The sequence below is a fragment of the Ovis canadensis genome, chromosome 5 (assembly GCF_042477335.2).
Source record: "Ovis canadensis isolate MfBH-ARS-UI-01 breed Bighorn chromosome 5, ARS-UI_OviCan_v2, whole genome shotgun sequence".
NCBI lineage: Eukaryota > Metazoa > Chordata > Mammalia > Artiodactyla > Bovidae > Ovis > Ovis canadensis.
Window position 1 is genome coordinate 29,965,187 of NC_091249.1, and position 14,840 is coordinate 29,980,026.

The 14,840-nt window shown below is 46.8% G+C and overlaps 1 protein-coding gene across 1 annotated transcript; it reads right to left on the reverse strand.

The window, feature by feature from the left end:
• Positions 1-1,746: 1,746 nt before the first annotated feature.
• On the reverse strand, positions 1,747-2,997 carry ACTL9 (actin like 9). Its single transcript, XM_069592818.1, has one exon. The coding sequence runs from the start codon at positions 2,995-2,997 to the stop codon at positions 1,747-1,749; it is 1,251 nt and encodes a 416-aa protein (XP_069448919.1).
• Between the last annotated feature and the right edge of the window lie 11,843 nt (positions 2,998-14,840).

Genomic DNA, 14,840 nt, shown 5'->3' on the forward strand with positions numbered 1-14,840 from the left:
TTAATTCTGTTGATACACTGGGAGGATGTGTCCAGGGGTCCTGATAGTCACCAGGCTGGATGGCATAAAGGCAAAGGGTCTTGCCTCCAGCAGGGGCCCAGGTGTCTGAGGATGAGGGTGGCAGGGTGGAGTGGAGGGGACTGAGGGCACCCTGTGGGGAGAATGTCTGGCCCCTCCCTAGCAGGTGGGGTATGAGAGACCACCTAGAATGTCCTCAGGCAGGTCCCCGAGAAAGTCCCTGGAGTGGCATAGTAGGAATAGGTTGAAAGAGGTTTGGGGAGATGGAGTTAACTTGGAATGAATTACTAGTGGAATGGAAGGAATGGGAATGGACAGCCCAGGATGATAGGCCCCTGCAGACTTGTATGGGGGTGGCAGGAGGGAGTCAGGGTCCAGGGGGAGCGCCCCCCCGCCCCCGAGCATCTGCCTCAGGGTTACATTGTCTTGGGCAGCTCTTGTGAATGTCACTGGCCATTGGTGTCTCAATTAAAGGGATGGGACCTTGGGGGGTGGTCCTGTGGGTGAGTTCTGGGGTGTCTGAGAACCCCAGGGTGGGTGTTCTGGGGCTCACCATAGGGCAGCCCTGGGAAAGTGTCTTTGGGGAGGCAGCTGGAGAATCAGAACACAAGGGTCAGCCTAGGGTGTTAATGGGATCATCACAGGATGGTCCTGGAGACCGGAGCTTTCCTGGGATCATTCTAGGGGCTGAAGAATGGGATCTGGAAGTACACTGAGAAACCATGTGGGAGGGTTTCTGGGGGAGTTGCAGAGCAAGGGGGAGGGCTGAGAGCAGAGGGCACCATCCTTGGGGTGGGGGGGATGTGGTGGTCTCAGAGCATGGTGTCCTTTGGGAGTACAGATGGGGTGGGGTTGTGGGAGCATCTGGATGAAAGAAGTTTGGGAAAACAGATCATGCAGGGTGGGCAGAGGTGGAACTTAGGGGATGAGCTTTGAACATGGCATCCTTTAGTGAGTCACTGTAGGGAGAGACCCTGTGGGTCAGACTTGGGATCTTTGTAATGGGTGTGGTGGTTCAGTCCTTGGGGGGATGTTCAGGACATCAGGGTGTCCGAAAATTTTGGATGATGAGAACTGAGAGACCAATGAGAGGGTGGATTTGAGGTGCCCAGAACCAGATATGTCTTTGTGGATGGGCCTGGGAAGTAGACCCCAACCTGAGTGTTGGAGGAGACTAGGATCATGGAAGCTGGGTTTCACAGAGTTAAGACATGATGGTATGTGTGTGTGCAGTGTGGACTGATTGTGGGGGAAGGGGTTCTGCAAGTTAGAATTGGGGTGTCTCATGGGGCTTCCCTGGTGGCTGAGACCAGAATCTCAGCCTGCAATGTGGGAGACACGGGCTCGATCCCTGGGTCAGGAAGATCCCCTGGAGAAGGAAATGGTTATTCACTCCACTATTCTTGCCTGGAGAATCCCATGGACAGAGAAGAGCCTGGAAGGATACAGTCCGTAGGGTCGCAAAGAATCGGACACGACTGAGCGATTAAAAATTTTCACTTTCATGGGAGGTGAGTGCAGGCAGGGCAGAACCAGAGATATCTTGAGAGGCAGACCACCTGGAGTGGGGGAAGGTAAGTCTGTGGCGTGGGAACCAGGTGCCTCGGGATGGGTCCAGCAGTGGACCTGGGCGAAGGCAGGACGGAACCAGCTTGGGTAGCAGAAACTTTACTGCTCAGGACTTCCTCCCCGCCACCCCACCTCGCCCACACCCACCCCCGCCCCCAGTCAGTAGCATTTGCGGTACACGATGTAGGGCCCCTGTTCCTCGTATTGCTCCCGCAGGACCCAGCAGGACTGGAAGGTGCGCAGCGAGGCCAGGATGGAGCCCCCGATCCACACAGAGAAATTTCTGCTTGGCTGGGCCATCACCACCACGTGTGCCTCTGGTGGCAGATTGCGGAGCAGTTCCGTTTGGAAGCGCGCCTTGAACCCGGTGAACAGCGAAGAGCCCCCGCACAGGAGCACGTTCTGGGCCAAGTCGGTCCGCAGCTCCGCGGCCACCTTGGAGAGGCTCTGATGGGCCATGGTGGGGACGCCCACGGGGGACAGCCCTGGGATCTCTGGAGGACTGAACAGCAACTCGGGGCACTGGAACAGCTCTTTGCCCAGCGTGACCATCCGTCCGTCTGGCAGCTTCAGGGTCCGGCGGCATTCCAGCTCTGGCCGGGCCTGTTCCTTCAGGAAGTCCGGGGCCACGTAGCAATATCTGTGCTTGATGTTCTCCACTGTGTCCAGGTCCTGCTGCCCCAGGGGTAGCCCGGAGCCGAGCAGCATCTCTGCCAGGAAGGCGGTCAGGTGGGTGCCCGCCAGATCCAGGCGCTCTGTGGCGTGGGGCAGGTTGTAGCCTTGGAAGACGGGCACGGTGTAGGTGACTCCGTGGCCCGTGTCCACCACCAACCCGCTGACCCGCCCGTGTGCGTAGACCGACAGCACTGATTGAGAAGCCACGTACATGGCCGGGGAGCTCAGCGACTCGAAAGCCACCTCCACCAGCTTCTCGCGGTTGGTGGAGGGGCTGAAGGGCGGGTCGGAGAACAGCAGCGGGTGGTCGCGGGTGGCCACGCGGAGGTCATGCTCCAGCATGTGGCGCCAGATGAGCTCGGCCGCATCCCAGTCCACCACGATGCCGCTGTGCACGGGCTGCACCAGCGTCAGCTCCGGGCGTTTGCGGGCTGCTTCGCCGATGAAGGTTTCCATCACCGGCTGCCCTGAGGTGGCCGGTTTCTGGGGCTGGCAGCCGACGATGGTGGCCACGGTGTAGGTGGGCCGGGCCTGCCCGGCGAAGCCCACCTTACACGTACCTGTGCCCATGTCGATGACCACCGCCCCGGTCTTTGGGGGCAGTCTGTCGCCCACCATGCTGGGGGGTTCCTGAGGGAGGGTGCTGTTTGCCAGGATTGAGCCAAGGTTCAGGCAAGGCTTGGGGATCTCCGGGGAGGCTTGGGGTTCCGAGAGGTTGCTCTGATTTGGATCCATAGCTGTGAGTAGTTGCCTGGGCTGCTTGGCAAAGCTACTACTTTTCTCTGGGGTGTGGGTAGGGGTGGGGGTGGGAGTGGAGAGGCTGGGCCTGGGGCAAGCACAGGCAGAGAGAGGGAGAAGGGGCTGGGCCAGGGGTCTGTGACATCATTCTGTTGCTCACAATTCAGAAGTGGGGGGTGGGGGTAGGGGTGGACCCTTCCTTTCTGCAGAAAATCCCCAGTGTATTCATCTATTCTGAATTCTCCCTACCCTCAAGCACCCACCCCAGTGCCAAATTTGGAGAAGGAATAAACTAGAAGGCGTCCAAAGAGGAACCTCTGACCCAGCGCCCTGATTCAGTAAGACCCAGAAATCCTTCTCTTGGTGCCTTGTCTTGAAGTTATTTATAGTGTGGTCTCTAAGAGCTGCTCACAGTTCTCCTTAGAATATTAAAATATCGATCCTTAGAATACTAATCAGAAAGTGGTTGGCGTTAGGGTGACTTTGATTTCTTTAAGTACTTTTAAAGCACATATCTATTTATTTAGCTGTGTGGGGTCTTTCATTGCAGCATGTGGGATCTAGTTCCCTGACCAGGGATTGAACCTGGGCCCTGGGCATTGGGAACGTAGAGCCTTAGCCACTGCACCACCAGGGAAGTCTCAGCTTTTTGTTTTCCCAGGGGAAACAGAAACCAGCCTGGGATGGGAGGCAAAGAGAGACACAGACATCCCCTACACTAGATTCTTTGACATTTCCGCTCTTCCTACTGCCTGAAACAGCCTCCCTTTCCATTCCTGCAGGGCAGGAATTTGCTCTTCAATTCACAGCAGGAAAACACCTCCTCCTGTAAGTCTTCCTTGATTCCCTCTCCCTCTCTTTCCTGCCTGGTGGTGGTAGGAGCTGTCTGCCTTCACTGCAGGGACTTTATCTGCTTTCTCTTGGTGGAAGGGAGTGACTGGGGGATACAGAAGGGAGCTTTTAGGATAGATAGGGCTTCCCAGGTGGCACAACAGTAAAGAATCCACCTGCCAATGCAGGTCTGTGAGGCAAGATCCCCTGAAGTAGGAAATGGCAACCCACTTCAGTATTCTTCCCTGGATAATCCTATGGACAGGGGAGCCTGGCAGGCTACCGTCCCTGGGGTCACAAAGAGTTAGACACAACTAAACGACTGAAAAACATCAACAGTAAAATAGATCCAGATGGCTCAGTGGTAAAGAATTTCCCTATCGATGCAGGAGACACAGGAGACGTGCATTCACTCTCTGGGTTGAGAAGATCCCCTGGAGGAGGGCATGGCAACCCACTCCAATATCGTTGCCTGGAGAACCTCCTGGACAGAGGAGCCTGGCTGGCTACACTACATAGGGTTGCATAGAGTCGAACATGACTGAAGTGACTTAGCACTCATGCTGGTGTTTCACCTCAAAAAAGAAATGATAATTATGCAAGATAGTAGATGGTGGTAAGGTGAAGTCGGTGAAGTGGCTCAGTCGTGTCCGACTCTGCGACCCCGTGCACTGTAACCTACTAAGCTTCTCCATCCACGGGATTCTCCAGGCAAGAATACTGAAGTGGATTGCCATTTCCTTCTCCAGGGGATCTTCTCGACCCAGGGATCGAACCCGGGTCTCCCGCATTGGAGGCAGACGCTTTAACCTCTGAGCCACCAGGGAAGCATTTTGCAATATGTAATTGTATCAAATCAATCAGTTCAGTTCAGTCCAGTCGCTCAGTCGTGTCTGACTCTTTGCGACCCCATGAATTGCAGCACGCCAGGCCTCCCTGTCCATCACCAACTCCCGGAGTTCAGCCAGACTTATGTCCATCGAGTCAGTGATGCCATCCAGCCATCTCATCCTCTGTCGTCCCCTTCTCCTCCTGCCCCCAATCCCTCCCAGCATCAGAGTCTTTTCCAGTGAGTCAGCTCTTCGTATGAGGTGGCCAAAGTACTGGAGTTTCGGGTCCTACTGGGCAATCAAATCAATACATACACTTAAACTGACAGTGTTATATGTCAATTATATCTCAGTAAAGCTGGGGAAAAAAAGCATCCCATCTCCCCCCTCACCCCCTACCTCCAATGTGGATCTCAAACCCATTGCTTCTTGGGGGAGAACATCTGTAACTGTAATTATTCTCCCATTTGTGGGTCATCTATCCAGGTGTATGGGTCTTGACTGTACCACATCTTTGCCCTTCCTACCCATTTCATTGTGGTTCCTTCTTTTTTTCAAAAAAAATTATGATGATGATATTGGCATACTTTTTGTTTTTTTTTTTGGCCATGCGGCACATGGGATCTTAGTTCCCTGACCAGGGATGGAATCCACATCCCCTATGTCAAAAGTGTGGAATGTTAACCACTGTACCACTAGGGAATTCCCCTGTGGTTCCTTCTTTATATCTTTAGATGTAGAAGATCTTCTCTGTTAGTCTTCAGGCCTTCCTCATCTATAGCTGCTCTGTAAATAGTTGCAATCTTAATATGCCTTTGGGAAGAGGCAAACTCAGGTCTTCCTACTCTGTCATCTCGGTCACTCCCCCACCCATCCGTCTTTGATGCACATCAGTGTGGTAGGTGTTGAGAATCCGAGACCCACCAGCCACTTCTCCATATCTCATTTTCTCTTTCCAACCTCCTGTCTGCATCAATAAATATTGATGTGTCCATGCGCCTTGGGTACCAGCTACACAGAAATGGCTAATAACAGGTACCTTACCAGCACGTGTCTATGGTCTACGACAGTTTTACTCAAATTGTGGTTCATGAACTGTTACCGTTTCTTGAAGAGAAAGGAGCTCTAGAAGAAACAAAGCTGAAAGGGATCAAAAGGTTCATTCTTCCAGGAATAAAATAAACAAGTCAGGGGGCTGCAATATACAGAGTGGTGACTATGGTTGATAATATTGTGATAATAAGTCAATATCACTAAGCTTTCATTCTACTGATATTTCTTACACAGCAAGCATTTCTCAATGAAGGAAGCAGTGTACTATATAACTTTCTGGTGCAAGCTCTTTATCTCCATGCGGACTGTCACCACTGCTTTGAGTACTGGTCTAGAGTTTGAAAAGATCATTTCATGATGAATGTCAAATCCAGTTTGTAAAATTTGGTTGTACCTTATGCTGAATCGTGAAGCTTTAAAAGACTTAGGTAGAAAGCAGTGAGATCAATGCTAAAGTAGGCCATGGAGTAAGGTGGTATGACACGCTGCCTGGGATCCTTTCCTGTGACACAAAACTTCCCAGCATTGTTGGAAGTCTGGATGTCGGTCAAAACCCAATTTGGTGATGTATTCTCTGCTCTTTCTATTTCTCTTTTCTTTTAATGTTAGTATGTTGAAAGTAAGCTAGATAATTCTCTAATAAATACCTGTATTATTTATTTGTATATAGTAAGAGGCTTATTTGTTAACAAATCCTTTGAACCTGAGACAAAGTGAAAACTTTTGGCAAAATATTGCTTCAAGTGTTCAATATGATTCATTATTTGTATATATTGCAAAATATTCACCACAATGAATCTAATTCATATCTGTCCCCATACATAGTTACACTTTTTTTTCCCCCTCATGATGAGAACTTTTAAGAGACACTCTCTTAGGGACTTCCCTGGTGGTCCAGTGGCTAAGATTGCTCCCAATACAGGGCAGCTAGATCCCCGGTCAGGGAGCTTGATCCCGTATGCCACAATAAGACTCAGCACAGCCAAATAAATTAAAAAAAATTAAAAGATCTGCTCTCTAAGCAACTTTCAAACATGCAACACAATATTATCAACCATAGTCACCACTCTGTACATTGCACCCCCCTGACTTGTTTATTTCATTCCTGGAAGAATGAACCTTTTGATCCCTTTCAGCTTTGTTTCGAGCAGCACTCTTGGTAATGTTGTAGGAAGGAGGACCCCTTCCAGGGCCCGAAACTGGGCTCTTGTCTGACACTTGGAAATGAATTGTCCAAGGAGACACATGTGCTGACAAAGCAAGAGATTTTATTGGGAAAGGGCGCCTGGGCAGAGAACAGTAGGGTTAAGGGAATGCTTTTATGGTGATGGGATTCGTTTCTGGGGTGTCTTCAGCCAATCATTCTGTCTCAGAGTCCTTTCTGGTGGTGCACGCCTTGTTCAGCCAAGATGGATGCCAATGAGAAGGATTCTGGGAGGTGGTTGGACATGTGGTGTCTCCTTTTGACATTCCCTGAACTCTTCCAGTTGATGGTGGCTTATTAGTTCTGTGTTCCTTACCAGGACCTCCTGTCGTAAAACAACTCATGCAAATGGTTACTATGGTGCCTGGCCAGGGAGGGCAGTTTCAGTCAGTGTGTGTCCCCTAACAGTAACTCACTCTGTCTTGGCCGCTCCTGTGAATTCTTGCCGTGAGCATCCGTGATCCGAGTAGCCTGGCTCTCTGATCTCTGTCCTTACCCTAAGCTCTGGCCATGGGCACAAAATAAACTCTCAACACTAGAAACATCTGTGTCTAGACCATTGTATCTCCTGAATCTTAAAGGCCCCTCAAGAATGGAGTTTAGAGGAAGGAATTTCCTGACCCAGGAAAACTGTCTCCTGACTGTTCCCCTACCATCATTGTCTCATTATTTAATGCAGAGGAAATATCCTGGACTTCAGAATTGCTTTTTTTCTTTTGAGCATGGGGCCCATTGGCAGTAATGCATTGCCACACCCCTTCCTCCTAATTAGATGCCCAAAGAAGGGCTTGGATATCTGTCACACACAAAGATCCACACCAGTGATGCCCATCCTGCCTTTGGTTGAGCTGAGTGAATGTTTTTCCATTATCCTCCAGGGACAATCCACATAGCCAGGCTTCTTGGCTTCTGCTGCAACTCATTGTCCCTCTAGCAGAAAGACCCAGAGGGATTGCTGAGGCAACAGTGCTCTCTGGAGCCTCAGCTCCTAGATGATGACATCTAAGTCTGCAGAGACAGGGGAAACCCTGGTGAAACCCATGGCACTGGAATCCAGGGAGGTTTTATCAGGGACAATCCTAGAAGAAGGGTGTTGACATGCAAATGGGGTGATGAGAAAGGTTCTTCAGTCTACACACAGACCTTGGTAAGTGGGGCAGAGGACTTGGAACTCAGCCAGCCTTCTGGGGGTCTTGGGGATGCAGGCCTGATTTAGAAGTTAGGCATTAGTGGTGGGATGGAGCCAAAGAACTGACTAAGTTTTCCATGGATATACTGGCTTGAGTCAATGTAGATATTTGAATGGAAAGATGGGTTCTTGTCTATTTCTTTGATATTCGCCAACTGGAAGGCAGCTATCTTATTACATTGAATACTTATTAATTCCCTGTCTGTCTTTGTTGTTATGAACCCAAGAAGGTCAGTCCTCCAGACAGCAGAAAGTCATCTTTATTGATGTGCAATCCATGTTGAATGTCAACCCATGCTGACTTTCTAGAGAAGCTCTTGGAAGCTGCCAAGCACTGGTACCTGACCATGGTCTCGGAGCCAGTGCCAGAACAGCTTGTCTGGCATGGGTTGGGGGCACCTTTAGCTCACTTTCTGAGGACTGGCCATCCACAAGAATTCTTTGAGGAATTCTCAGTTCTGAGCTCCTGGGCGGAAGAGTGGAGCTTTTTCTTTAAGAAAGAGGCAGCATGCAGAGTTGCGAGTGCTCAGAATTTGGACTTCTTTAGACAGATTCCAAATCCTAGCCTGCTTTCTTAACAGCTGTGTGACATTAGTTAAGTCACTCACTCTCTCTCAACCCATTTGTCAATAACATTAGTTTCAACACAATAGTGTTTCCCTCACAGAATGTGTTCGTTTGCCTACTGTTTATTGAACAAGATCTGTTGTGGATCATTGAGACGGGGTAATTGAATGTGAAGATTAAATCAACAATGTCAGTGACAGGGTTCTGATTATTAAGAGGATGAAGAGTCCAGATCTTATCTGGTCATGGTGGAGAGATGTGAGAGTTTTAAGGGCAACCAGAAAGTGAATAATGTCAGTCTCTTTCCCCAGGTCACTCAGCATCAGCAGAAGGCCCCCCAGATGCAAATTTTGGCATTATGCAGGAAAATGGGGAAAGGAAGAGGTAATATACAGTTTAGAAACTTGCCAAAGGGGATCCTCTTCGACCCAAATGAGAAGCATTGTTGTGAGTCACAGTAAGATAATCCAGCCCAGATTTGAGTGAATCCTGGCTATCTGGGCCCAGCTCTTGGAGGAGGTTGGAAATTTTTTTTCCAAGAGAGATTTTGTAGGAGATAGAGTTTATCGAAAGCTTAGGACACAAGGGAATCACAATCAGAGTCTCTAGCCACCAAAGAACTTCAGGCTAGAGATTCCAAAACCCCAGAGGTTTAGAACCCATCTCTTTAAAGATGCATCAACAGTGGGACCACCTGGGAATCCTGGAAGGAAGGGTGAGTTTGCAGGCACACAGGACTGAGTGTGTGAATGTGTATAACAAATCTGAAATGCATAACTACAGTGCTTGGGAGGAGTGCGTAGAATGCAAAGGGAAAAATGGGAACTTTGGAATCAGATCCTTATTTTGTTCAAATCTTGATTCGGTTACTTCTTGCTGGACAAGTCACCAGACTTCTCTGAATATCTGTTTCTCATCCAAAAAATACAGAAAAACAGCAAGACCCAGAGTCAGTGTTTCTCTTTTTATTGTTATAAAATATGTATTGTTGTTGTTCAGTTGCTCAATTGTGTCCGATTCTTTGAGGCCCTATGGACTGCAGCACACCAGGCTTCCTTCTCTGTCTTTCACAGTCTTCTGGAGTTAGCTCCAATTCATACCCATTGAGTCCGTGATGCTATCTAATCATCTCATCCTCTGTTGTCCCCTCCTCCTCCTGCCTTTAATCTTTCCCAGCATCAGGATTTTTCCAATACATACTTTTAATACATAAAAATTACCATTTAGACCACTGTAGTGTACTGTTAATGGCATTAAGTATATTCAAATTTTTGTGTAACCACCCACACTATCCCTCACCAGGACTTGAAGGTTGAAGCTTGTTTTTGTTCAGTTGCTAAGCCATGTCTATTGTTTTCCTCTATTTCTTTGCATTGATCCCTGAGGAAGGTTTCCTTATCCCTCCTTGCTATTCTTTGGAACTCTCCATTCAAATGGGTATATCTTTCCTTTTCTCCTTTGCTTTTTGCTTCTCTTCTTTTCACAGCTACTTGTAAGGCCTCCTCAGGCAGCTATTTTGCTTTTTTGCATTTGTTTTTCTTGGGGATGGTCTTGATTCCTGTCTCCTGTACTGTGTCATGAACCTCTGTCCATAGTTCATCAGGCACTCTGTCTATCAGATCTAGACCCTTAAATCTATTTCTCACTTCCACTGTATAGTCATAAGGGATTTGATTTAGGTCATATCTGAATGATCTAATGGTTTCCCCCACTTTCTTCAATTTCAGTCTGAATTTGGCAATAAGGGGTTCATGATCTGAGCCACAGTCAGCTCCCGGTCTTGTTTTTGCTGACTGTATAGTGCTTCTCCATCTTTGGCTGCAGAGAACATAATCAATCTGATTTCAGTGTTGACCATCTGGTGATGTCCATGTGTAGAGTCTTCTCTTGTGTTGTTGGAAAACGGTGTTTGCTATGACCAGTGTGTTCTCTTCGCAGAACTCTATTAGCTTTTGCCCTGCTTCATTCTGTGCTCCAAGGCCAAATTTGCCTGTTACTCCAGGTGTTTCTTGACTTCCTACTTTTGCATTCCAGTCCCCTATAATGGAAAGGACATCTTTTTTGGGTGTTAGTTCTATAAGGTCTTGTAGGTCTTCATAGAACCATTCAACTTCAGCTTCTTCAATGTTACTGGTTGGGGCATAGACTTGGATCACTGTCATATTGAATGGTTTGCTTTGGAAATGAACAGAGATCATTCTGTCATTTTTGAGATTGCATCCAAATACTGCATTTCGGACTCTTTTGTTGACTATGATGGTTACTCTATTTCTTCTAAGGGATTCCTGCTCACAGTAGTAGATATAATGGTCATCTGAGTTAAATTCACCCATTCCAGTCCATCTTAGTTAGCTGATTCCTAGAATGTCGATGTTCACTCTTGCCACTTTCAATTTACCTTGATTCATGGACCTAACATTCCAGGTTTCTATGTAATATTGCTCTTTACAGCATCAAAACTTGCTTCTATTACCAGTCTCATCCACAACTGGGTGTTGTTTTTGCTTTGGCTCCATCCCTTCATTCTTTCTGAAGTTATTTCTCCACTGATCTCCAGTAGCATATTGGGCACATAACAACCTTGGGAGCTCATCTTTCAGTGTCCTATCTTTTTGCCTTTTCATACTATTCATGGGGTTCTCAAGGTAGGAATACTGAAGTGGTTTTCCATTTCCTTTTCCAGTGGACCACATTCTGTCAGACCTCTCTACCATGACCCGACCATCCTGGGTGGCCCCACACGGCATGGCTTTGTTTCACTGAGTTAGAAAAGTCTGTGGCCCATGTGATCAGATTGGCTAGTTGTCTGTGATTGTGGTTTCAGTCTGTCTGCCTTCTCATGCCCTCTCTCAGTGTCTACCGTCTTACTTGGGTTTCTCTTACCTTGGACGTGGGGTATCTTTGCATGGCTGCTCCAGCAAAGCGCAAGAAAATTAGAGATACCAAGGGAACATTTCATGCAAACATGGGCTCAATAAAGGACAGAAATGGTAGGGACCTAACGGAAGTAGAAGATATTAAGAAGAAGTGGCAAGAATACACAGAAGAACTGTACAAAAAAGATCTTAACAACCCAGATAATCAACATGGTGTAATCACTCACCTAGAACCAGACATCCTAGAATGTGAAGTCAAGTGGGCCTTAGGAGGCATCACTATGAACAAAGCTAGTGGAGGTGATGGAATTCCAGGTGAGCTATTTCAAATCCTGAAAGATAATGTTGTGAAAGTGCTGCATTCAATATGTCAGCAAATACTCAGCAGTGGCCATAGGGCTGGAAAAGGTAAGTTTTCATTCCAATCCCAAAGAAAGGCAATGCCAAAGAATGCTCAAACTACCGCACAATTGCACTCATCTCACATGCTAGTGAAGTAATGCTCAAAATTCTCCAAGCCAGTCTTCAATAGTATGTGAACTGTGAACTTCAAGATGTGCAAGCTGGTTTTATTATTTTATTTTATTTTTTAAAATTAATTAATTAATTAAAAAAACTTTTTATTTTTACTTTATTTTACTTTATAATACTGTATTGGTTTTGCCATACATTGACATGAATCCACCACGGGTGTACATGCGATCCCAAACATGAACCCCCCTCTCACCTCCCTCCCCACAACATCCCTCTGGGTCATCCCTGTGCACCAGCCCCAAGAATGCTGTATCCTGCATCGGACATAGACTGGTGATTCGATTCTTACATGATAGTATACATGTTTCAATGCCATTCTCCCAAATCATCCCACCCTCTCCCTCTCCCTCTGAGTCCAAAAGTCTGCTATACACATCTGTGTCTTTTTGGCTGTCTTGCATACAGGGTCATCATTGCCATCTTTCTAAACTTCATATATATATGTGTTAGTATACTGTATTGGTGTTTTTTTTCTGGCTTACTTCACTCTGTATAATTGGCTCCAGTTTCATCCATCTCATCAGAACTGATTCAAATGTATTCTTTTTAATGGCTGAGTAATACTCCATTGTGTATATATACCACAGCTTTCTTATCCATTCATCTGCTGATGGACATCTAGGTTGTTTCCATGTCCTGGCTATTATAAACAGTGCTGCAATGAACATTGGGGTACATGTGTCTCTTTCAATTCTGGTTTCCTCGGTGTGTATTCATATGGCAGTTCTATTTGCAACTTTTTAAGGAATCTCCACACTGTTCTCCATAGTGGTTGTACTAGTTTGCATTCCCACCAACAGTGTAGGAGGGTTCCCTTTTCTCCACACCCTCTCCAGCATTTATTGTGCAAGCTGGTTTTAGAAAAGGCAGATGAACCAGAAATCAAATTGCCAACATCTGCTGGATCATGGAAAAAGCAAGAGCAGTCCAGAAAAACATCTATTTCTGCTTTATTGACTATGCCAAAACCTTTGACTGTGTGGATCACAATAAACTGGAAAATTCTGAAAGAGATTGGAATACCAGACTACCTGACCTGCCTCTTGAGAAACCTGTATACAGGTCAGGAAGCACCAGTTAGAACTGGACATGGAACAACAGATTGGTTTCAAATAGGAAAAGGAATGCATCAAGGGTGTATATTGTCACCCTACTTATTTAACTTCTATAAGAGTTTATCATGAGGAATGCTGGGCTGGAGGAAGCACAAGCTGGAATCAAGATTTCTGGGATAAATATCAATAACCTCAGATATGCAGATGACACCACCCTTATGGCAGAAAGTGAAGAGGAACTAAAAAGCCTCTTGATGAAAGTGAAAGTGGAGAGTAAAAAAGTTGGCTTAAAGCTCAACATTCAGAAAACTAAGATCATGGCATCTGGTCCCATCACTTTTGGCAATTGGCAAATAGATGGGGAAACAGTGGAAACAGTGACTGACTTTATTTTTCTGGGCTCCAAAATCACTGCAGATGGTGATTGCAGCCATGAAATTAAAAGACACTTACTCCTTGGAAGGAAAGTTATGACCAACCTAGACAGCATATTAAAAAGCAGAGACATTACTTTGTTGACAAAAGTCCATCTAGTCAAGGCTATGGTTTTTCCAGTGGTAATGTATGGATGTAAGAGTTGGACTATGAAGAAAGCTGAGCACTGAAGAATTGATGCTTTTGAACTGTGGTGTTGGAGAAGACTCTTGAGAGTCCCTTGGACTGCAAGGAGATCAAACCAGTCCATCCTAAAGGAGATCAGTTAAGTGTTCATTGGAAGGACTGTGCTGCAGCTGAAACTCTAATACTTTGGCCACCTGATGCAGAGAGCTGACTCATTTGAAAAGACTCTGATGCTGGGAGGGATTGGGGGCAGGAGGAGAACGGACGACAGAGGATGAGATGGTTGGATGGCATCACCGACTCAATGGACATGGGTTTGGGTGGACTCCAGGAATTGGTGATGGACAGGGAGGCCTGGTGTGCTGTGGTTCATGGGGTCACAAAGAGTCGAACACAACTGAGCAACTGAACTGAACTGGACTGAAGCCATGTTTGATTCTTTGTGACCCCATGGACTGCAGCACTCCAGGCTCCCCTGTCCTTCACTGTCTCCCAGAGTTTGATCAGATTCATGTCCATTGAGTCGGTAATGCTATCTAACCATCTCATCTCATCCTCTGCCACCCTCTTCTCCTTTTGCCTTTGATCTTTCCCAGCATCAGAGTCTTTTCCAATGAGTCGGCTCTTTGAATCAGCTGGCCAAAGTATTGGAATATTGAAGCGTTAACTGTGAAATAACCAGATACCCACTATACAGTTAGTGCTCATTTGGTGTCAGCTCCCCTCAAGATGAGCATAGTGAGTGAACAGAGCAAGACTAGGTTCATTTTGACTTTTAAATAGCCCTTGATATGAGTATGCAGTAAAAGTTATTTTACCAGCTGGGAAACTTGGTGGCTAAGGTAATCGATTGGTTCCACATTGGCAGAAAATTGTTAGGAATTAGTTTTTAAGTTTTTCTTTATGAAGCCGTGGAAATAGTGAGATATTCCCAGGATTTATTTAATACAATTTTTGACTGGACTACCAAGGAAGTCCCCAGACCATCAATTTGATCCCAGTGCTTGCCCATCAGATTTCTCTTTGATCCAGATTCTCATCCAGGCCACTGGACCCAGATCTTTCTCTGTTTTCTTGCTTGGTTTGTTGATTGAACTCCAGCTATTCACCAGTCCTTTTGGAACATCGCTTCTGCTTTGG